The sequence below is a fragment of the Petromyzon marinus genome, chromosome 83 (genome assembly GCF_048934315.1).
Source record: "Petromyzon marinus isolate PM22_M1 ecotype Great Lakes invasive population chromosome 83, UKy_Petmar_22M1.pri1.0, whole genome shotgun sequence".
NCBI lineage: Eukaryota > Metazoa > Chordata > Hyperoartia > Petromyzontiformes > Petromyzontidae > Petromyzon > Petromyzon marinus.
The window spans coordinates 208409-233449 of record NC_133748.1 but is presented as its reverse complement, the minus strand read 5'-3'; the positions used below and the strand labels follow the sequence as shown (position 1 = coordinate 233449).

The window sequence follows — 25041 nt, the reverse complement described above, 5'->3', positions numbered from 1 at the left end:
GTTTGATTTAACATCTCTCTGTCCGTCTGTGTCTCTGTTCCCCTCTGTGTCTCTCGCTGACTGTGTCTCTGTCGTCTCTGTATCTTTCTTTCTGTGTTCCTCTTGTCTGTGTCTGTCCACCTCTCTCTTGTCAGTCTCTGTGTGTGTCTCTATCAGCGTCTTTCCAACCGTATTCAACTACTGCCAGTAGCAACATGCGCCCGTTCAGCTTTCACGGCCCACGACTGCACGCGACTCAAACTTGCTCCGAGTCTCTGTGTGCACGTTGAACTTGTTTCGCACCGTACGTGGCCAACCGTGCTAATCTGTGCGTCTCTGTGCGAGTCTCTGTGTGTATCTGGAACTTCTTTCGCACCGTACGTCGCCGAACCTGCACAGGAGGAGCTGCTGGTATCTGTGGAGCTGTGGGCTGGGTACATCTTGTCAGCAGGAGCGAGAGACAATGAAGCTCCCAAGCATTCACTCCGTTACCAAAATCATATTTGCACTCATAAGTCGCTTGGCTAACTGCCTCGGCAACTCGGTGTCTCGTATCGAATCTCATCTCGAACAATCGAAGGACCCATTCCCTAAGTGGCAGCTGCCCCTGTGTGGCACAAGGTGGCCCTGCACCGGCCTGCACGTGGACATGAGTCTGTCGGTAGGGGGCGATCATTGACGCGCCATCTCCGTTGTGTAGTTTCTGGATAATGTTTGGAATTACCCCAATTTTGACCGTGACACCAACATGCAATGACCTGTGCGTCGTGAATGACACAAAACTATGTTTTACAGCTGCCGTGAACCAGACTGCGCATATTGTGGTGAATGTTACTGGGGTAGCCAGCTGTGCCTGTCGGATTTGAACCTTGAACCTCTGCAATAAATAGAGAATGCGCTACCATATTCTCGGTTCTTTCGGTAAAGTCACGTTAATAGAAAACAAAAAATATTTTTTCGGAGGGAAATAATAAATTGATGAAAAAATGCCATTGGTTGACTGACTGAGATGACTGCGTCCCCCACAATGTGTACACACACACAGTGTACACACACACACAGTGTACACACACAGAGATACACAGTATATACACACACACAACAACAACAACCGCCATTCGCCACTAAGTGGCGGTGACATCACCACGACGCTTGTGCCAGGCTATGTACACCCTTAGGCCACGTGAAGTGTCGAACGCCCGCTGGCAGGAGGTCACGGGGCAGACCCAGGTGCCACGGGTCGACTGACTGAGATGACTGGCTGATGCACCACCTGTGCCCCCTACTGTGCCAACCTGCTGTTCTTTAGCCACCCGGCGCTCCGCTCGTTCTGAGCGTCGCTCCTCCGCCCTCCGTTGTTGTTGGAGGGCGACTGCCTCCAACTGCCCAGTAGCATCCTTCACGAGCCTCCTCCACAGAGGCCGATCTTGACACCGCTGGTACCAGTCATCGGCAAGTCCACTCAGCTCCACGTCCTCCTGTACCACATCACTCCATCTCTTCTCTAGCCCGTGCCGCGCCCGCTTAGCCCCCTCAATCCGGCCAAACAAAAGCTGTTTCGGCATGCGGTGGCTGGGCATGCGGGCTACATGACCCAGCCATCGCAGCCTTGCCTGCCGGAGGAGCTCACCGATGGGACCCTGCCCAGATCTTTCAAGGATTTGTGAGCTCCTCACACAATTCAGTCTGGTTAAACCCAGGATGGATTGTAGGCAGGCCAGCCTAAATGTTTCTAACCGGCGAAGATGTTCCATTAGGGGGGTCCACGTTTCGCAAGCGTAGAGAAGGGAGGGAATGACCGTGGCCGAGAAGACCTGAAGCTTAGTGCGGAGCGACAGACCAGGTAGCTTCCACACAGCGTTACGCAACCGATGAAAAGATATTGCCACTCGACTGATTCGGAGTGAGACCTCTGCTGTTAAACTGGAGCCAGTCATAAGCACACTGCCCAGGTATGGGAAACTCTCCACTCTCTCCACAACTGCCCCATCACCAATTGGGAGTTGTGGGGGTGGAGTGTCCGATGGTACAAAATACCCAGGCAGATGCTTAGTTTTGGTGGGGCTGATGGTAAGGCCCCACCTCTTAGTGGCACGCTCCAGTCTCAGCAGCAGCGTCTCCAACTCCTCCTCTGACTGAGCAGCTATTACCAAATCATCAGCATACATAACGTGGTTGAGCAATAGGGAGCCATCCCTTGACCGCACCCGGGCATCGATTAGCCTCCCATTATATCTGTACCATATGGAGATTCCACCGGTACAGCTATTGAAGGCTTCACGAACTACGTGGTCAAAATAGATGTTAAATAATGTGGGAGCCAGAAGACATCCCTGTCGCACCCCAAGGTGTACAGGGAATGGCTCTGACTCCCAGCCACGTAGTTTTACCCGGGCCCGCTCACCATCATGAAGGTCATTAATGATCGTGAGCAGAGGGTCAGGTACTCCAAAAGCACGAAGAACGACCCAGAGCCCAGGCCTACTGATGGTATCATAGGCCTTGACCAGGTCAATAAAGCAGAGATGTAGGTCTTGTTGGAATTCCCTACACCTCTGCTGTAGCAGACGGACAGAAAATATGGCATCTGTGCAGGACCGCCCTTTCCTGAAACCGCATTGCGGCTCCGCAAGCCTCTCCTCAGCGTGCCTGGCAAGGCGATGCTGAATAATCCTTGCCAGGACCTTTCCCGGCACACTGAGGAGTGAGATGCCCCTGTAGTTGTTACAGTCTGTGCGGTCCCCCTTCTTAAAAAGGGGGACCACCAGGGCATCCTTCCAATCCTGCGGAACCCGTCCAGTGGCCCAGACTGTTGTTATGATGTCATATAGGGCAGTCTGTGCACAAACGCCACAATCCCTCAGCATTTCGCTTGGGAGATCATCTCTGCCCACTGCCTTTCCTGGTCTCAGACTCCGGATCGCCTTCAACACTTCCTCAGCAGATGGCACCTCAGCCAGCCACTCACAGGGGGTGACTTCTTCCAATATTTGAGGCACCGCAGCCTCAGCAGGGTCATCCTCACTTTGTGCCACGATGTTTTCCTGGCTGAGGGATTTTCCCTCCCCCAGGACCTCACAGAAATGCTCAGCAAATCTGCGAACGTGTTCCTGGGGGTCGGAGATTGGATCACCGTTTTTTCCCCTAATGATGGTAATAGGTGTGGCGCTGCAGGTTACTTTTTTGATGGAGTTAAATAGAGATTTGTGATCACGGGCCACTGAGGCAGACTCCATCTCCTCAGCAACCCGCGACCACCACCCATCCTTGCAGCGCCTCACGGCTCTCCGAACCTCCGAGCGAAGGCTGCCGTAAGCCTCCTCATTCTCTGACGTGGGATTCTGTAGCCGATGACAGTGGGCCTGTCGCTTTTTCTCAACCATCCTGAACACCTCCTCTGTCAGCCAGGGTCTCTGGGGAGGTCTGGACCGCGTACCCAAAGCAGCCATTGCAGCTGCATGAGTCACAGTCCTAAACCTCGCCCATTTACCCTCGACATCAGGAGGAGTCGGGGACGATGCCAATCCCAGCCGCAAGCGATGATGAAATTCTCGCTTGCAACTTTCATCAGATAACTGAGACCAGGCCACTTTATGTTGGAATGGGGTCCTGGGTGAACACCCACCACCGGAGTGGAAGAATGGCAGGCGCATCTTACAGATGACTAGTCGATGGTCAGAGGGCAGATCAGCTCCACGGTAGGTCCTGGTATCAAGGACATGGGCTCGCATTCGCTGGTCCGTCACTATGTAGTCCAGCAGATGTTCTTGCTTGGACCCGGCATGCATCCATGATGTTGTGTGGATGCGCCGATGCCGGAACAGCGTGTTGGTAATTACAAGCCCATGGGCTGCACAAAAATCTAGCAGCCTCCTACCGTTGTTATTGAGCTGATCTGGCCCATGCCCTCCAATCACTCCAGACCAGGTGCCAGTATCATGACCAACTCGGGCATTGAAGTCACCCAACATGATGACTCTATCCCGAGGGGCCACTTTAGCCAGCACCTGTGACAGGAGGTCATAGAAGGCATCTGACTCATCGGCTTTGCTTGCATCCCTCCACGGATGTTCATCTTCGGTGGGGGCATAAGTAACCACGACCACCATTCCTCGCCTCCGGTTGATGGGAAGGCGAGCCCAAAGTAGCCTGGGGCTTACAGCTTCCCACACCTCACCGCCACGCTCCCACGCCCCCTTCATTCTTTTGTTCAAAAGAAGACCCACACCCTGTTGTTTGGCAGTCTGCTGCCCCGAGTAGAGGACTGTCCACCCCTCATGGTGGCAGGAGCCAGAGCCGGTCCACCGGACCTCCTGAATGCCGCATAGATCCAGGCGGTACCGGTCCAGCTCCCGACAGAGGAGTGGCAGCCTCTCCTCTGCAGTGAGCGTTCGAACATTCCACGTGGCCACCCGTAGTGGCTTTTCGTTGTTTCTGGAGTAGCCCCGAGGGTAGGTATTCAATCTCCTGGCTCCGCCAATTGGGGTTTGGCCAGGAGACGTCATAGACGCCTGGCCACCCGGGGCCTCCGGCACAAGCTTATTAGTTACATATTTCAGTTTAATTCGTGGTTTCGTGGTAATTAATTGAAAGTGGAGGGGTTACCAGCCCCTCGCACCCGTCCAGAGCCCCCGTTTAGCCCCTGTGGTGGACACATATGCCATGAGGGGAGGAGCCAATCAAAATTGGATCTCCACATCACAGCACTGTCCACGACAGAGTTGCCCGTCCGGCACCGCGAGGAGGTAGGGGGTTGTTTTGCACACACACACACAGTGTACACACACACACAGTGTACCCTGCGTGTGACGTCATGTCACCAAGGTATTCACCCCACCCCATCCACCGCGCCCTTGAGCGTGACGTCACCTCTGCCTGGGTCACTTCCGTTATCTGTTCAAGTAGAATTCTTATATGGGCAAAGCTACGCCCGGTGACTGGCGGCTCATTAACATAATGTATTCATGAAAGCCGTCGCGAATTTATTGCGACGAGTTCGGCACCCACGCCCCATCCCTCCACGTATGGGCCAGGTTCATTAACATAATTTATTTAAGTTACATAGCCGCACATTGTGGTAGGGGAGTGTTTTGTACCCCGCAAGTGACGTCATGTCACCTCCTGCTGCCGCGTGACGTCACGAGGTAACAGGAATCTGCCGCTCCGCGCGTGAACTGAAATCCGAGGTGAGAAATTCTCATCGCGGTTGTGGTGGTGATTGTGGTGATTGTTGTGGTTGTTGTGGTTGTTGTGGTGGTAGTGGTTGTGGTGGTGGTTGTGGCGGTGGTTGTTGTGGTGGTGTTTGTGGTTGTGATGGTGATTGTGGTGGTGGTTGTGGTGGTGGTTGTGGTGATTGTGGTGGTGGTTGTGTTTGTTGTTGTGGTGGTGGTTATTGTGGTGGTTGTTGTTTACCGAGGTAGAGCCTCGCTCTCTCTCGTAGGGATGTCAATTGAGTAGCAGCGAGCATGGAAGCGATGTCCAGGTTGGAACTTTACAGCGCGGGGCCTAGCCACGCGGGGCCTTGCCTCCTGCCCTCGCCTGATCGCGTTTGCTTCAATTCTCTCGCTTAAGTTTAATTTGTCTTCACACGGCTCGCCTCTTTATCACTTTGTTTTACTTTTAAATATTCACGCAGTTTATATTTCATTCTTTTTTTTTACTTACCAGGCCAAGCCCGCTTGAGCTGCCGTGCCGCTTTTGTTATTTTCAGAAGCGACCTGCCCACAACGCAAGGTGAGTTTAGTATTTAGTATTTAGTTTAATTTATTTGGTATAGCCCTGTGAACCGTTCGGCTGTTGATTCGGGTGCAACCACAACAAACTAAAAACACGAACAAGAAAACATCTCAAAGTGACTTTATGTGTGACTGTGCAAACAGAAAATACATGAAAAAAAACATCAAAATATTCCTGAAATAGCAGCGTACACCACCAACACTGTGTGCAAAACTCCCAGTGGGATGCAAGTCAAACAACAAGACAACTTAGTCTTCTTTGGTTCTTTCGGTAAAGCCAGACAGTCTCGTCCCTTCACCTGATGAAGGCCGCTTGTGTTGTGGCCGAAACGTCGTGAGAATATTATTGTGTTATTTTATTTTATCAATTTATTATTTTATTCTCATTCTACGTGACTTTACCGAAAGAACCAAAGACGATGAATCATTGCAGTCACGAAAGCTTTAAATCGAAAAGACAACTTAGATGAAGGCCATCAGTCTAACGCCGCACTACAATAAACAAAAACATGGCCAAACCAAAAAACCTTTTAGAAATCACCAAAATAAAGCCGTTAATGCAATGTAACAGTGAACATAGGAACTGTGACCGAATTTTTAACAATAAACTACATAAATAACATGTAACACCAAACCCTAGAGCCACAGCTGGCTGCATGAGTTACTCCACAAACAACAGGAGCATCAGTCGGAGTATCACATTTTTCAATGCACCTTTAAGATCAGCACACTAAATCAAAATACAGATAATACTTTCCAGCGGTCATCCGGAGCGAAACATTTTATTTTATTTTAGGCCACTGAATAGCAGTGGCAGCTAGGGGTGTACAACTCCTCTAGAGCAGTTTTGAGTGAAGATCTCATTGGTAGCGATTCAAGTTGCAGTTTATTGGCAATAGCATTCCAGACCCTGGGGGCAATAATAGCAAAGGCCCTTCCTCCAGTTTTTGTACGGCAATAGGGAATGTGAAGCTGGTAAATGAGCGAAGACCTGAGGTAAGATTTGTTCTTTGAAACAGAGAGGAGATCCAGCAGGTAGTTTGCGGATTTTTTTGTAAGAACATCGTGAATAAATAAGATCTGGTGTACAAGCCGTCGAACATTAAGAGATCTTAAGTTTGACCAAATGTGGAGATCACAGTGGTGAGTCCTATATGGGCAGTTAAATGCAAATCTTAAGGTCGAGTGATAGATGGAATCAAGCTTCTTCAGTACAGTACTTGGGGCTGATTTATACACGATATCACAGTAATCAAGTAGAGACAGTATGGTAGCTTTTATCAATTCCAAACGGAACATAGGGGGGGAAGCAGTGCTTGTGTCGATACAGAAAACCAATTTTTCGTTTTGTCTTTTTACCAATATAATCAATGTGATCTTCAAAATTCAGTTTTGAATCCAGGATGACCCCAAGATACTTATAGAACTTGACTTGCTCTATTTGATCATTATTTAAGGAATGTAATTTGAGAAAAAAATAACTTCCTGCTTTAGTCCCGGTGAGAAGCATAGCACCTTGGTTTTGGAGGTATTTAGGACTAGTTTAAGTGTAACTATCTGATGTTGTAGATTGTTGAAATCACCCTGGAACTTAGCAATCACGTCATCCGGAGAGCGACCAGCAGTAATCAGTATCCTGTCATCTGCAAAAAGATTTACCCTGGAATGATCCAGGTCAGTGCCCAGGTAATTGACAAAAAGAGAGAACAAGAGGGGGCCGAGGATGGAACCCTGTGGAACCCCTTTTGTTATCTTAACACTGTTTGACCTCCAACCATCTGTGAATACAGTTTGGGTGCGAGAAAAGAGGTAATTTTTTAACCATTTTACTGTGCTTTTGAAAAAACCGAGGCAAATTAGTTTACCAAGCAGGGTGTTGTGGTCTACTGTATCAAAAGCTTTGGACAGGTCAAGAAAAAGACAGGCACAGTACTGCTTATTATCAAGGCTATTGTAAATTTGATTCAGATAGTCTAATGCAGCAGATGTGGTGCTGTATTTTTTTTCGGAACCCAGATTGTTTTAGATGTAGTAGATTGTTGGTGGACAGGAAACTGCTAATTTGGTAGTTCAATAATTTTTCAAAAATTTTCATCAATGGGGACAAAGTTTAGATAGGTCGGTAGTTATTAGGATCATCTTTAGGGCCCCCTTTGTGAAGTGGACGTACATAGGAATTTTGATTTAAAGCTTTCGTGACTGCAGTAATTCATATTCTTAGCTCTTTCGGTAAGGTCACGTTGAAGGGAAACAATAAAATAATAAAATATATATAAAACAATAAAAATTATCACGACATTTCGACCATTACACAAACAGTCGTCATCAGGTGTGAAAACCAACGGCAAGAAACATTTGAAAGAAGTGGCGGTTCGCATTTATTTATTTTAAACGGTGTTTTTATTTATAAAAAAAACGTTAGCACCACGGGCAGCGATTTGGCAGTTTATTTAGAAGGACGAGTCGATCTATGTTCTGAAAAGAGGAGGGGGGAGATGAAAAATTAATGTATGCTGTCTGAAAGCCACCGTAAGCGTGAACAATCAATTAAGACCTGAAATGGTTTATCAAATCCTTCAAATGATTGCTAAGCCAGAATCCATCTTCTCGGTTGAAATTGTCTCTGTGCTTGTATATGTGGATAGCCTCATGAACGAATCTCTCATGGTAGCCAGATGGCTTACAAAGAACCTCTGGACATAGGAATGTTTCCATTATAGAGGAACTGATGCTTCTTTGATGGACAGGTTGAAAATATGGGCTATAGGTTTGTATATTAGGTGACCAACAGTTAGTAGAGCAAAGACGGGAAAACTATCTGCTTCGGTAGAGGAGGACCCTTTGAGGTAGGACAGCTGTTTCAGATTTCCATGTGATTCCAGGAGGGTGGAGGAAAAATAGGCATTTTTTGCATGCCGTATTTTTTTGATGCATCTATTCCTTAAAATCCTGTATTCTAGCCAGTCATTGACCAAATTACTTTTCAGAGCACATGCCCAAGCCTTGTCCCTAGTTTTCATGAGCTTTGCAATCAAAGGATTATACCATGGTGGGCTGTTGCCTTTAGTTTTAAATCTAACCAACGGAGCATGTTTGTTAAGAATTTGGAGAAACGTGTACCTGAAAGTCTCCCAAGCCGTAGTCAGGTTGGGGATATCACAGACCTTGTCAATATCCGAGTGAAGCACATAATTAGTAAATGCCTGAGTGCTGAAGTGCCACAAAGAGTGCTTCTCAACAATTTTAGGGGGTGCTTTGAGTCTGGCTGATGATCTCACCCCAAAAATGAAGCGGTGATCACTAAGATTATTTCCCAGAACACCAGTCAGTGCGAAATTGTGAGGGGCATTTGCCAATAGGACGTCAAGCAGAGTTGACTGTCCCGGATTTGAGGCTCGTCAACAGCGTGGTGGTGTTCACTCTAGACGCGTGGCGGTATTGACTTTAGACGCGTGGCGGTGTTCACTCTAGACGCGTGGCGGTGTTCACTGTAGACGCGTGGCACTGTTCACTCTAGACGCGTGGCGGTGTTCACTCTAGACGCGTGGCGGTGTTCACTCTACTTGGAGTGAGGAAGCATGAATTCTGAGCAGGTGAAGGTGGCCAGGCATGTGTCTGGACACACCACCACCTGTGAACCATGCCAGTGTGTGACAGTGGTGGAGCCAGTGGGGGTGGGGTGGCACGTGCCCCCCAACGATCCGATCGAAATCCCTAATTTCGATAGGATCATTGGGGTTTATTAGTAACTAGCTTCAGTACCCGGCTTCGCCCGGGACTTGGATTCTTGTCTTGGATAAATTTCATATTCCCTTATATTTCACTGAAAAACCCTTAACATTGTTGATGCTTGCAAGAAATAAAAGAGCCTAAACAAATCAAGTTACCTAAATCGGATGTTTTCACTCAAGGAAATTTTACCTTAATCCACTCCTCCGTAAGGTCGATTTTGGCCACTCGGGAAGGGAATGACGTGGCGAGCTGAAAATAGTCGCGTTCACTTCGAAATTCCAAACAGCATAAGCTGTGAAAATTTCATGACTTCAGAGCTCAGCGTTGGAGAGGTTTTGTTGCTTCACACAAACAAACAGATGTAATGTTCTGCTTCATATTTAAGATAGCAGTTCTACCCATTCTTCGCACGGATATGTATTGAAACTCCGAGAAGCCAATGGCTTCATCCGCCAGGAGCACAGTGCCACCTAAAATCTCCCGGCATGCTGTTAACAGCTCTAAGCATTGCAGAGCGCTTAACTCAGGTGTGTTGCGGTTTGACGCCACAAACTTCATGGTCATACAAAATACAAAAGTATATTTTAATACTTTTTTCATTGTGTACAGTATGGAACCTACCCACATGCCAAATTTCAAGTGTGTAGCATGTTGGGAAGTATGCTAAACACTTTCGAACAGACACACATATCCACACATTTCCCTTGTATATATATGGATAAATCAGCATTTTGCGACCCCCCCCACTGCCACCGTGTGGCATATTATTACGTGCCAGGGACTCTATGAGAGGACAACAGTCCGAGTCCATAATTGGCAATAATTAACGGCACAGCAGTTATAAGCGACTCACAGAATTGTGCGCAGTTGCGTATACAGTACACGACTTTCCTGATGGCAAACACCTTCAGCGAGCGCGATGGCGATCACCCGCGTCCAATAAAAAGCATAGGACAAGTCCTTACTAACAACTCCTTACTAACAACTCCTTACTTACTAACAACTCCTTACTAACAACTCCTTACTAACAACTCCTATAATTTTTCATTGCTGGAGGGGTTTGCCCCCCACACCTGAAAATCCTGGCTCCACCTCTGAGTGTGTGACAGGGTCAAGTTTGTATTTGTAGTAAAGTCTATTAACTCTATTGAGCACGGAGGTTATATCAAAACAGTTTATTTTTGTTTTCCTCTTGAACTCTTCGTAAGAATGGGGTCAGGAAGTTATCGCAGCACACGTGCCGCTGAAGTCGGGAACTGTTCATCCCAGCATTCAAGGACATCTGTGCCTGGCTTCACACCTCTAAGTTGCGATTGAACATTATTTTATGCATTTCTGCATAACACAAATAGTATTATTTTCAACACCCTTTGCTATGTCAGCTGAATTTAGCTTTCATAAATATTCCTTTTGAAGCCAGGCACATTTATGACATTTGCCCTCTCATTGTGTGCCATAACAGCCCGTGTGATTAATTTGGGACACTTTTTCACTATATCATGAATATATGAAAAAGTATAGACGTGTAAGTCACGTGTTACTGTGTGTATATGCATTCCTCTGTGCCTCGATACTGACGTGTAGATGGTGTGAATATTATTTTTCTGTCTGTAGCTGTCGCTTCCTCTATCGCCTCCTCTGCAGAATTTGTCTGATGGAGCAAAGGCACTCGGCACGGCTCTGTGCAAAAAGGCATCAATGCGACCGGAGTGCATACAGCACGGATCGTACTGGAGATTTGACCTTGCACCAGAGAACTCAAACAGGAGAGAAACCCTTCAAGTGCAGTGTGTGTGGGAAGGCGTTTTCAGTTTCTTCAAATCTTCAAAAACACCAGAGAACACACACGGGAGAGAAACCCTTCAAGTGCAGTGTGTGTGGGAAGGCATTTGCACATTCATCTCTTCTTGTAAGACACCAGAGAACACACACAGGAGAGAAACCCTTCAAGTGCAGTGTGTGTGGGAAGGCGTTTGCACATTCATTACTTCTTGTAACACACCAGAGAACACACACGGGAGAGAAACCCTTCAAGTGCAGTGTGTGTGGGAAGGCGTTTGCACAGTCACCACATCTTCAAGTTCACCAGAGAACACACACGGGAGAGAAACCCTTCAAGTGCAGTGTGTGTGGAAAGGCGTTTGCACAGTCATCTGCTCTTGTAACACACCAGAGAACTCACACGGGAGAGAAACCCTTCAAGTGCAGTGTGTGTGGGAAGGCGTTTTCAGATTCATCTGCTCTTAAATATCACCAGACAACACACACGGGAGAGAAACCCTTCAAGTGCAGTGTGTGTGGGAAGGCGTTTGCACAATCATCCCTTCTTGTAACACACCAGAGAACACACACAGGAGAGAAACCCTTCAAGTGCAGTGTGTGTGGGAAGGCGTTTGCACAGTCACCATATCTTCAAGTACACCAGAGAACACACACAGGAGAGAAACCCTTCAAGTGCAGTGTGTGTGGGAAGGCGTTTGCACAGTCATCTGCTCTTGTAACACACCAGAGAACTCACACGGGAGAGAAACCCTTCAAGTGCAGTGTGTGTGGGAAGGCGTTTTCACGTTCTACAGTTCTTCATGTACACCAGAGAACACACAAGCATCAGAAGATCCACAAAGAGCGGAATCTGAAATCAGTTTGTGGAAGTCAAAGTGCCGCAATGAGCCCATCCCTCATGAAACAAGAACCGGAAGAACATCCCAGCTTAGACACTTTTAAAGGTATCGAGGTGAAATATGAAGAGGTGAAGGTCAAATGTGAAGAAGTGATGGTGAAGAGTGAAGCAGTGAAGGTAAAATGTGAAGATGAAGATTCAACTCCAAAATCGGACCTTCACATCGATGGAGGCAACGTGAAGCAGGAGGAGAATTCTGACTGTGAGGCAGAGCGAGGCAACTCCCAGCAGTTTGTGGAAGTGGAGGTGTGGGTGGACTTCCTCCGAGACAATACAAAGTCGGTAGATGTGTAAGCTTGAGACGATGTCGCTCCAATAGATGCACCTTTGTCACAGGCCTTTAATGATGAGAATGTGAAGTTGAACAGTCAATTGCTAGGTGCAACCTGCAGGGTAAGAGCGGCCATTCGTTGTGGACCTGTGGGTTGGGTAGATCTCTAACCAGGAGCGAGAGCCAATAAGCTCCCAAGCGTTGACCATGTTATCATAATTCCATTTATATGGTGCTTGCTTAATCACCTCGGCAATTCGGAGTTTTGTATCGTATCTCGTTTCAAACACTCGAAGAGCATCCCCAAGTAGCAGCTGCCCCTGTGTGGCACAAGGTGGTGGCCCTGCACCGGCCTGCATGTGGACAAGGGCCTGTCAGTAGGTGGCGATGGTTGATGTGGCATCTCAGTTGTGGAGTTTGTAGGTAATGTTTGGAATTTGCTCAATTTTGACCCAGACGCCAGCATGCAATGGCCTACTCGTTTTGAATGGCGCAATAGTATCTTGTACATACACTGTTAAGCAGACGGTGCGTATCTTTTTTAATTAGTTTATTGGTAATGTGATGTAACCTGATGCAGTATATTTCAGTGCAGTAAGTAAATGTTGTTAATATGCCTGTCACTAATTTATAATGGATACTTGTCTGATTGTGTGCATACATGTAACATTTTGTCTATAAGGGTCAAACATTGATTAAGTGATGTTAGGACAAAGTGTGTGTTTTGCAAGTAACCTGTAAGATAACTCAGGTGAGACTCATTGTTCTTGTGATACAGATCAAAGGGTATTTTTGTGTTTTCAGGAAGCATCTCCCTCTGGAGCAACTCAATGTCTTTGAAATAGGGAGCACACTCAGATCATTCATCAGTTACAAGGCATACCACTCAAAAGTTACACGTGGAGGAGATACATTCTCTACAACACGAATTATAATTTTGTATTACGTGTTGACGTAGATTTTGTCGAACCAGGACTAGAAATGGTCCTTGCTGATTAACTTCTGGATGTTCACAACCAAGGGTTGAAGCAAGCCTGACCACCTGCGGCGCCCCTCACAACCATTTACGGCCTTGGGCCAGGAAAGTCACGAAAAAAATTGCACACGAACGACGCCTCCATGCAAGCTTCCGATGCTCCGTTTTGAAGTTTGAAAATGAAACAACTTTGAATTGTATTATTTTTTTGAGTTAGATAATGTAATTTCTTCATTAAAAGCTTGTATCATTTTACATCTGGAAGACTTAATTGAAAACGACATTTTGTTTGAATTTGATGCCTTGAATAAAGGTGTCAGTTTTTGTGCCAGTTAAAAGGGTTAAACCTATTCCTATATTTTGTTACTGGCAAAGGAGGTCTCATAATGTAAATGCTCAACCCGAACCCTCAATACTCTGATAGTGCGCTGTTTTTGAGTTGTACGCCTTTTGGCGTCTTCTGGTCCAACACCAATGGAGACTAGGCTCTAAAGAAAGCTGTCTCGGGTGTGGACCAATCAAATTCAAGGACAGTGCATATTATTATCAGAGTTGTCTTTTTTGTTTGCATTTCGACTGCTTGTGTTGTGGTTATTGCAAACATGATGCCTTGAATAAAGGTGTCAGTTTTTGTGCCAGTCAAAAGGGTAAAACCTATTCCTAGATGGCCTTGTCGGGGATTCGGTTCGAAGCAGACTTTCACCTGGTTGGGATCGCAACACAGAGCTGGCCGTGCGAGAAGACCGCCGTCTGCAGATCAAACGTCTGTCCCTGTGCCTCCATCGTTCATGCAGGGGGTATGTAGGTTTGCAGTGCCCCCTGCATGAAAACGATGGAAAGTGCAGCGTTCGTCACAGATGGAGTTGTGCGCTTATATAAAAGAGTATAGCCAGTGGGTTTTCAAAGTACCTTCGTCTTACAGAAATTAATTTTGCGCGAGCCCACCGCATTAAAACGATGCTCAGCTGAGCAGGGCGAGCCACGGGGGGTGGGGGGGGGGGCACCTTATCTTTGTCACGTGCCCTAGCTCATTTGACTTCTGCCGTGACAATGTCTGGATGTTTTCGCCTGAGGACGACTGCTCGTGTTGTGATCGAAACGTCGTGTTTAGTTTTTTCTACCTGCGTGACTTTACTCAAAGAACCAAAGAGTATGAAAGACGTCTTGTCTGCTGATCTTGTTCATATCCGTGTACATCGATATCCCACATTGCTTACACGTACACACCACACACAATGAAATAAATAGAAACTAGAACGACTTCCGCGGATGGGCAAAGATTCAGGAATCTCTTTCAATGGAGCGAGTTAAGTTTGTTCGATTCAACATCCCTCTGTCCGTCTGTGTCTCTGTTCCCCTCTGTGTGTCTCTCTCTGCCTGTCTCTCTGTCTGTCTATCTTTCTCTGTCTCTGTGTTCCTCTTGTCTGTGTCTGTCTGCCTGTCCTGTCTGTGTGTGTGTGTCTGTCTAAAGCACAGCAGGTTGGCACAGTAGGGGGCACAGGTGGTACATCAGCCAGTCATCTCAGTCAGTCGACCCATGGCACCTGGGTCTGCCCCGTGACCTGCCAGCGGGCGTTCGACACTTCACGTGGCCTCAAGGTGCACATAGCCTGGCACAAGCGTTGTGGTGACGTCACCGCCACTTAGTGGCGAATTGCGGTTGTCTATCATAAAATAAAGTGACTAAAAATAATAAACCACTAATGTAGACTGTAGCCTGGTTCTAAATCGGAGTGAGTCTACATTATAGACTGCCAGTACACTCACCGTGGTTAAGAACCAGGCCACAGTCTACATTATAGACTGCCAGTACACTCACCGTGGTTAAGAACCAGGCTACAGTCTACATTATAGGCTGCCAGTACACTCACTCCGATTTAGAACCAGGCTACAGTCTACAATAATATTTTTTTTAAAATGAAAAACACGTGTGACAAATCTTGACTTCAAGCTTCCTTGACTGCAGGAATCCATTCTCTTTGGGTCTTTTGGTAAAGTTGCGTAGATAGAAAAATATTTTTTTTAGAAACCGACGTTTCGATCGCAACACGAGCAATCGTCCTCGGGTGAAACAATACAGCAGGAGAACTGCTGAGGCAGGGGAACTGCTGAGGCAGGGGAACTGCTGAGGCAGGGGAACTGCTGAGGCAGGGGAACTGCTGAGGCAGGAGAACTGCTGAGGCAGGAGAACTGCTGAGGCAGGGGAACTGCTGAGGCAGGGGAACTGCTGAGGCAGGGGAACTGCTGAGGCAGGGGAACTGCTGAGGCAGGAGAACTGCTGAGGCAGGGGAACTGCTGAGGCAGGGGAACTGCTGAGGCAGGGGAACTACTGAGGCAGGGGAACTGCTGAGGCAGGAGAAATGTAGCGAGAGAGCTGCTGCAGCCATAGGTGAGAAAGGTTTGAGATGGGTGCAACCCAAGGGTAAGTGGGCGGGGCTAGAGATGGAATTTGCATGTCGATGTCAGACCTGAGAGCTGATTACCTTACGACTACGGTGCTGAAGAGGCGGCCATTCTATTGCTAAGATTAGGGTGTCGATGTCAGAGAAGCGGGCACAGCGAGACATTCAGCCTATTAAACAACAAGAGCCAACGACACATCGAGGGAAAGAGAGCAGAGGTGGATATGTTAGTGAGACATTTCGCCTGTTAATGTAAAGACATTTAACATCGCCCTTCCCTGTGGAAGAGATACGTAGGTGACACGTTCATCATCTCGCCACTTGGCCTGCCAGCACTGAACCAATTCTTCAACCACATCACTTCCATACACCCAGCCATCAACTTCACCATGGAAGAGTAAAAGGATGGCAAGCTACTATTCCCGGATGTTTTGATCGAGAAGAGACCAGATGGCTCAATGGGACACTGTCAACAGGAAAGCCACCCACACGGATGCCTATCTGAAGCCTGACTCCCACCACCATCCAGCCCAGAAGAATTCCCTCATCAAAACTCTACACCATAGAGCTCGATGTATCTCTGACCGTCATCACCACCTCGCCAGTGAACTGGAACACGTACACCAAGCCCTCAAGATGACTGGATATTCAGACTACACAATCCGTAAAGCTATCACCCCATCTGTTGAGAAAGAACCACCTGAGGACCCAATTAAAACCATCACCTTGCTTTACATTGCAGGGGTCACTAAAAATATTTCCAAAATTATGAGCAAACACAAGATCCAGGTTCGATTTAACACGGTACATAAAATTCGTGATCTGATCCCATCTGTGCAGGATGTGATCCCCGACATGGAATAAGCTGTGTCTGCGGCAGCAGTTGCACCGGGGAAACTAAGCGACATGTCTCGGACCGTGTTCGTGAACACAAAGCAGATCTGAAATACGGCAGGACCAATACCTCGGCCGTGGCTGATCATTGTGTAATAAGCGAGCGCCATCTCCTGCATAATTGAGGGGTTACACTTTACACACTGTCAGACAGTCCACGCCTTATCAGTGGTGGGGCTCTATCTTAATGGGCGGAGCTAGCATGGAAGCCTCTGGAACGTTCTCGAAGGTTCCAAGAGGGGCGTGGCCAGAGGCGGGGCTTAGCCTCAGAAAAGGGAATATTATTTATAATTCACAATGAAGGTTTTTGGGTTTGATCGCGTTATTTATAAATGTGTCGTAACCCTTCACCACCCGACACGGCCAATCAGCAAAAAAGTGTCACGTTGACAAAAGACAAAATAGTTCACTACTTTAGCCCACCGGTGTGTTGAAGAGTGAATCCACAACATTTACAGTTTGAGTAGCGTGACGTTTCGCTGGTAATTACATCCAGCATTATCGGGCAATTCGCCAGAATGGTAAAGCCCTCTCCACTTGCTCCCGGTCTTAAATAGAGCAGCAGGGTGACGTCATCGTTTAACTCATTCAGGTGCAGTGATTAGAGGCGGATGGGGGGTATTGTAATTTTATAATCCATTGGTAATCAGTCAATGGATATGATTAGTAATGAGTTGTAGATTAGTAATTAGTTGTAATGTGTGTTATTGTGATCATATGCTACGTTAGTAATCCGTGGATTAGTATGTGTTTCCCCTATAGGGAATTGTAATGTGTATTATTTAATAATACGCTTCCAAGCCGCACTAAGCCTGTAGCTGTCAGGGAATATGAGCGGGGAGTAGCAAAGGCGCGGGGGTCGGTGGTTGAAGATCGAGGAGGGGCTCCCCGTCGTCGCTGCCGCTCCGCCAACTCCACCAGCCCCCCTTTTATGCCTCCCCACATCAAAGAGATCCCTGGCTAAGCTGGGTTGCCCTGTCAGCCAATCGGGGCGCTTACCCGTGCCCCCCGCCGCCCCCGTGGAGAGCCCCCTAATGCTGCTGTTGCTCAGCTCCTTTGGCTTCCTCACCCATTGTCTACGTGACAGTCCTACCCCTCACCCATTGTCTACGTGACAGTCCTACCCCTCACCCATTGTCTACGTGACAGGCCTACTCCTCACCCATTGTCTACGTGACAGTCCTACACCTCACCCATTGTCTACGTGACAGTCCTACTCCTCACCCATTGTCTACGTGACAGTCCTACCCCTCACCCATTGTCTACGTGACAGTCCTACCCCTCACCCATTGTCTACGTGACAGTCCTACCCCTCACCCATTGTCTACGTGACAGTCCTACTCCTCACCCATTGTCTACGTGACAGTCCTACCCCTCACCCATTGTCTACGTGACAGTCCTACCCCTCACCCATTGTCTACGTGACAGTCCTACTCCTCACCCATTGTCTACGTGACAGTCCTACTCCTCACCCATTGTCTACGTGACAGTCTTACCCCTCACCCATTGTCTACGTGACAGTCTTACCCCTCACCCATTGTCTACGTGACAGTCTTACCCCTCACCCATTGTCTACGTGACAGTCCTACTCCTCACCCATTGTCTACGTGACAGTCTTACCCCTCACCCATTGTCTACGTGACAGTCTTACTCCTCACCCATTGTCTACGTGACAGTCCTACTCCTCACCCATTGTCTACGTGACAGTCCTACTCCTCACCCATTATGTACGTGACAGTCTTACCCCTCACCCATTGTCTACGTGACAGTCCTACTCCTCACCCATTGTCTACGTGACAGTCTTACCCCTCACCCATTGTCTACGTGACAGTCTTACTCCTCACCCATTGTCTACGTGACAGTCCTACTCCTCACCCATTGTCTACGTGACAGTCCTACTCCTCACCCATTATGTACGTGACAGTCCTACTCCTCACCCATTGTCTACGTGACAGTCCTACTCCTCACCCATTGTCTACGTGACAGTCCTACTCCTCACCCATTATGTACGTGACAGTCCTACTCCTCACCCATTGTCTACGTGACAGTGCTACTCCTCACCCATTGTCTACGTGACAGTCCTACTCACCCATTGTCTACGTGACAGTCCTACTCACCCATTGTCTACGTGACAGTCTTACTCCTCACCCATTGTCTACGTGACAGTCCTACTCCTCACCCATTGTCTACGTGACAGTCCTCACCCATTGTCTACGTGACAGTCCTACTCCTCACCCATTGTCTACGTGACAGTCCTACTCCTCACCCATTGTCTACGTGACAGTCCTACACCTCACCCATTGTCTACGTGACAGTCCTACACCTCACCCATTGTCTACGTGACAGTCTTACTCCTCACCCATTGTCTACGTGACAGTCCTACACCTCACCCATTGTCTACGTGACAGTCTTACTCCTCACCCATTGTCTACGTGACAGTCCTACTCCTCACCCATTGTCTACGTGACAGTCCTACTGCTCACCCATTGTCTACGTGACAGTCCTACTCCTCACCCATTGTCTACGTGACAGTCCTACCCCTCACCCATTGTCTACGTGACAGTCCTACTCCTCACCCATTGTCTACGTGACAGTCTTACCCCTCACCCATTGTCTACGTGACAGTCCTACTCCTCACCCATTGTCTACGTGACAGTCTTACCCCTCACCCATTGTCTACGTGACAGTCCTACACCTCACCCATTGTCTACGTGACAGTCCTACCCCTCACCCATTGTCTACGTGACAGTCCTACCCCTCACCCATTGTCTACGTGACAGTCCAACTCCTCACTCATTGTCTACATGACAGGCCTACTCCTCACTCATTGTCTACGTGACAGTCCTACTCCTCACCCATTGTCTACGTGACAGTCCTACTCCTCACCCATTGTCTACGTGACAGTCCAACTCCTCACCCATTGTCTACGTGACAGTCCTCACCCATAGTCTACGTGACAGTCTTACTCCTCACCCATTGTCTACGTGACAGTCTTACTCCTCACCCATTGTCTACGTGACAGTCCTACTCCTCACCCATTGTCTACGTGACAGTCTTACCCCTCACCCATTGTCTACGTGACAGTCCTACTCCTCACCCATTGTCTACGTGACAGTCCTACTCCTCACCCATTGTCTACGTGACAGTCCTACTCCTCACCCATTGTCTACGTGACAGTCTTACTCCTCACCCATTGTCTACGTGACAGTCCTACCCCTCACCCATTGTCTACGTGACAGTCTTACTCCTCACCCATTGTCTACGTGACAGTCCTACTCCTCACCCATTGTCTACGTGACAGTCCTACTCCTCACCCATTGTCTACGTGACAGTCCTACTCCTCACCCATTGTCTACGTGACAGTCTTACTCCTCACCCATTGTCTACGTGACAGTCTTACCCCTCACCCATTGTCTACGTGACAGTCTTACCCCTCACCCATTGTCTACGTGACAGTCTTACTCCTCACCCATTGTCTACGTGACAGTGCTACTCCTCACCCATTGTCTACGTGACAGTCCTACTCCTCACCCATTGTCTACGTGACAGTCCTACACCTCACCCATTGTCTACGTGACAGTCCTACACCTCACCCATTGTCTACGTGACAGTCTTACTCCTCACCCATTGTCTACGTGACAGTCCTACACCTCACCCATTGTCTACGTGACAGTCCTACTCCTCACCCATTGTCTACGTGACAGTCCTACTCCTCACCCATTGTCTACGTGACAGTCCTACCCCTCACCCATTGTCTATGTGACAGTCCTACCCCTCACCCATTGTCTACGTGACAGTCCTACTCCTCACCCATTGTCTACGTGACAGTCCTACCCCTCACCCATTGTCTACGTGACAGTCCTACTCCTCACCCATTGTCTACGTGACAGTCTTACCCCTCACCCATTGTCTACGTGACAGTCCTACACCTCACCCATTGTCTACGTGACAGTCCTACCCCTCACCCATTGTCTACGTGACAGTCCTACCCCTCACCCATTGTCTACGTGACAGTCCAACTCCTCACTCATTGTCTACATGACAGGCCTACTCCTCACTCATTGTCTACGTGACAGTCCTACTCCTCACCCATTGTCTACGTGACAGTCCTACTCCTCACCCATTGACTACGTGACAGTCCTACTCCTCACCCATTGTCTACGTGACAGTCCTACTCCTCACCCATTGTCTACGTGACAGTCCTACCCCTCACCCATTGTCTACGTGACAGTCCTACTCCTCACCCATTGTCTACGTGACAGTCTTACTCCTCACCCATTGTCTACGTGACAGTCCTACTCCTCACCCATTGTCTACGTGACAGTCCTACTCCTCACCCATTGTCTACGTGACAGTCTTACCCCTCACCCATTGTCTACGTGACAGTCTTTCCCCTCACCCATTGTCTACGTGACAGTCCTACTCCTCACCCATTGTCTACGTGACAGTCCTACTCCTCACCCATTGTCTACGTGACAGTCCTACTCCTCACCCATTGTCTACGTGACAGTCCTACTCCTCACCCATTGTCTACGTGACAGTCTTACTCCTCACCCATTGTCTACGTGACAGTCCTACCCCTCACCCATTGTCTACGTGACAGTCTTACTCCTCACCCATTGTCTACGTGACAGTCCTACTCCTCACCCATTGTCTACGTGACAGTCCTACTCCTCACCCATTGTCTACGTGACAGTCCTACTCTTCACCCATTGTCTACGTGACAGTCCTACTCCTCACCCATTGTCTACGTGACAGTCCTACTCCTCACCCATTGTCTACGTGACAGTCTTACTCCTCACCCATTGTCTACATGACAGTCCTACTCCTCACCCATTGTCTACGTGACAGTCCTACTCCTCACCCATTGTCTAGGTGACAGTCCTACTCCTCACCCATTGTCTACGTGACAGTCTTACTCCTCACCCATTGTCTACGTGACAGTCCTACTCCTCACCCATTGTCTAGGTGACAGTCCTACTCCTCACCCATTGTCTACGTGACAGTCTTACCCCTCACCCATTGTCTACGTGACAGTCCTACTCCTCACCCATTGTCTACGTGACAGTCCTACTCCTCACCCATTGTCTAGGTGACAGTCCTACTCCTCACCCATTGTCTACGTGACAGTCTTACCCCTCACCCATTGTCTACGTGACAGTCTTACTCCTCACCCATTGTCTACGTGACAGTCTTACTCCTCACCCATTGTCTACGTGACAGTCTTACTCCTCACCCATTGTCTACGTGACAGTCCTACTCCTCACCCATTGTCTACGTGACAGTCCTACTCCTCACCCATTGTCTATGTGACAGTCCTACTCCTCACCCATTGTCTACGTAACAGTTCTACTCCTCACCCATTGTCTACGTGACAGTCTTACCCCTCACCCATTGTCTACGTGACAGTCCTACTCCTCACCCATTGTCTACGTGACAGTCCTACTCCTCACCCATTGTCTACGTGACAGTCTTACCCCTCACCCATTGTCTACGTGACAGTCCTACTCCTCACCCTTTGTCTACGTGACAGTCCTACTCCTCACCCATTGTCTACGTGACAGTCTTACCCCTCACCCATTGTCTACGTGACAGTCCTACTCCTCACCCATTGTCTACCTGACAGTCCTACTCCTCAACCATTGTCTACGTGACAGTCCTACTCCTCACCCATTGTCTACGTGACAGTCCTACTCCTCACCCATTGTCTACGTGACAGTCCTACTCCTCACCCATTGTCTACGTGACAGTCCTACTCCTCACCCATTGTCTACGTGACAGTCCTACTCCTCACCCATTGTCTACGTGACAGTCCTACTCCTCACCCATTGTCTACGTGACAGGCCTACTCCTCACCCATTGTCTACGTGACAGTCTTACTCCTCACCCATTGTCTACGTGACAGTCCTACTCCTCACCCATTGTCTACGTGACAGTCCTACTCCTCACCCATTGTCTACGTGACAGTCCTACTCCTCACCCATTGTCTACGTGACAGTCCTACTCCTCACCCATTGTCTACGTGACAGGCCTACTCCTCACCCATTGTCTACGTGACAGTCTTACTCCTCACCCATTGTCTACGTGACAGTCCTACTCCTCACCCATTGTCTACGTGACAGTCTTACTCCTCACCCATTGTCTACGTGACAGTCTTACTCCTCACCCATTGTCTACGTGACAGTCTTACTCCTCACCCATTGTCTACGTGACAGTCCTACTCCTCACCCATTGTCTACGTGACAGTCCTACTCCTCACCCATTGTCTACGTGACAGTCTTACTCCTCACCCATTGTCTACGTGACAGTCTTACTCCTCACCCATTGTCTACCTGACAGTCCTACTCCTCAACCATTGTCTACGTGACAGTCCTACTCCTCGTGCTCCCCGCGTTGCTCGCTGGGCGTTTTGCTCTCCCTGGGCCCTATTCCCCTGGGCTGGGCTGGGTTGTACTCACTGCGGTTTGCTCGGCGTGCCCATAGCATTGTAAGCGAATTCACGGGGCCGCAGTGCAATTCAGCGTGGAGGGGGGGTGTCGGCCAATCTCCTGGCACTGGGAAACCGTGAGACACCCCCACGAGGCCCTACGTGGGGGGTGTGTGTGTGTTTAGTGTGTGTATGTATGTGTGTGTTTAGAGGGGGGGTGTGTGTATAGTGTGTGTATGTGTGTGTGTTTAGAGGGGGTGTGTGTGTGTGTGTAGAGGGTGTGTGTGTGTATTTAGAGGGTGTGTGTGTATGTGTGTAGAGGGTGTGTGTGTTTAGAGGGTGTGTGTGTGTGTGTATCGAGGGTGTGTGTGTGTGTGTTTAGAGGGTGTGTGTGTGTTTAGAGGGTGTGTGTGTGTGTTTAGAGGGTGTGTGTGTGTTTAGAGGTTGTGTGTGTAGAGGGGGTGTGTGTATCGAGGGGGTGTGTGTATCGAGGGTGTGTGTGTGTATCGAGGGTGTGTGTGTGTTTAGAGGGTGTGTGTGTGTGTGTGTTTAGAGGGTGTGTGTGTGTGTGTGTTTAGAGGGTGTGTGTGTGTTTAAAGGGTGTGTGTGTGTTTAAAGGGTGTGTGTGTGTTTAAAGGGTGTGTGTGTGTGTGTTTAGAGGGTGTGTGTGTTTAGAGGGTGTGTGTGTGTTTAGAGGGGGTGTGTGTGTGTGTGTAGAGGGGGTGTGTGTGTGTGTGTTTAGTGTGTGTGTGTGTTTAGTGTGTGTGTGTGTTTAGTATGTGTGTGTGTGTTTAGAGGGGGTGTGTTTAGTGTGTGTGTGTTTAGGGGGTGTGTGTGTGTTTAGGGGGTGTGTGTGTGTGTGTGTTTAGTGTGTGTGTGTGTGTTTAGAGGGGGTGTGTGTGTGTTTAGAGGGTGTGTGTGTGTGTTTAGTGTGTGTATGTATGTGTGTAGAGGGGAGTGTGTGTGTATGTGTGTGTGTTCAGTGTATGTATGTGTGTGTAGAGGGGGTGTGTGTGTGTTTAGTGTGTGTATGTGTGTGTGTTTAGTGTATGTATGTGTGTAGAGGGGGTCTGTGTGTGTTTAGTGTGTGTATGTGTGTGTGTTTAGTGTATGTATGTGTGTGTAGAGGGGGTCTGTGTGTGTTTAGTGTGTGTATGTGTGTGTGTTTAGTGTATGTATGTGTGTGTAGAGGGGGTCTGTGTGTGTTTAGTGTGTGTATGTGTGTGTGTTTAGTGTATGTATGTGTGTGTAGAGGGGGTCTGTGTGTGTTTAGTGTGTGTATGTGTGTGTGTTTAGTGTATGTATGTGTGTAGAGGGGGTCTGTGTGTGTTTAGTGTGTGTATGTGTGTGTGTTTAGTGTATGTATGTGTGTGTAGAGGGGGTCTGTGTGTGTTTAGTGTGTGTATGTGTGTGTGTGTAGTGCAGACATGGGCAAAGTACGGCCCAACGGGCCGTATACGGCCCGTTCGGCTTTTTAATCTGGCCCGTAGAACTTGTCCAAATATTATTATTATTAAATTAAATTTTACCTTTCTCCTGTAATGCCCCCATTTCCCCATTAGATGGCGCACTTTGACCGGGAGTGTGGTGTATAGGGCCCGACAGGGCACATGATCTCGCAATGCATTGTGGGCCGTCAGCGCCATTTTCAGGCCTTGTTTACATTGCTGAGCTAGACACGGTGCTCCCTTCTCTGTTTTGCTTTGCCCTGTGAGCCCTTCTGTAAAATGAGCGGATCAAGGAAACGAAAAAGTGCACAATGAGTGCTGAGTGTTTAACACGGAGCGGGCAACAAAATACTTTTTCACTGAAGTCCAATCGAAGGCTGTGTGCCTGATATGCCGAGAAACTGTCATCAGCCGTCACTTTGCTTCGAAGCCTGAGCCAACTACGCTAGCAAGCAGTCGATGCAAGAACGGGCGGCTACTGCTCGGAGGTTGGCGGC

At 48.4% G+C, this 25041-nt stretch overlaps 1 protein-coding gene across 9 annotated transcripts in view; it reads left to right on the top strand.

The window, feature by feature from the left end:
* LOC116958787 (transmembrane protein 230) overlaps nt 1-25041 on the top strand; it is a 46532-nt gene that overhangs the window by 10725 nt on the left and 10766 nt on the right. For 2 of the 9 annotated variants that reach the window (XM_076057515.1, XM_076057511.1), the window contains exons 3-4: nt 5647-5712; nt 14850-14972. Coding sequence is in view for 7 of the 9 variants with exons in the window: in XM_076057511.1 (XP_075913626.1) it covers nt 5647-5712; nt 14850-14972 (189 nt within the window). In the remaining 2 variants the exon portion in view is untranslated. Of the gene's footprint in view, nt 1-4966; nt 5166-5260; nt 5462-5646; nt 5713-11060; nt 13629-14844; nt 14973-25041 lie in introns of those variants that run through there. The other 7 variants (XM_076057510.1, XM_076057509.1, XM_076057503.1 and 4 more) reach the window with 7 other exon arrangements.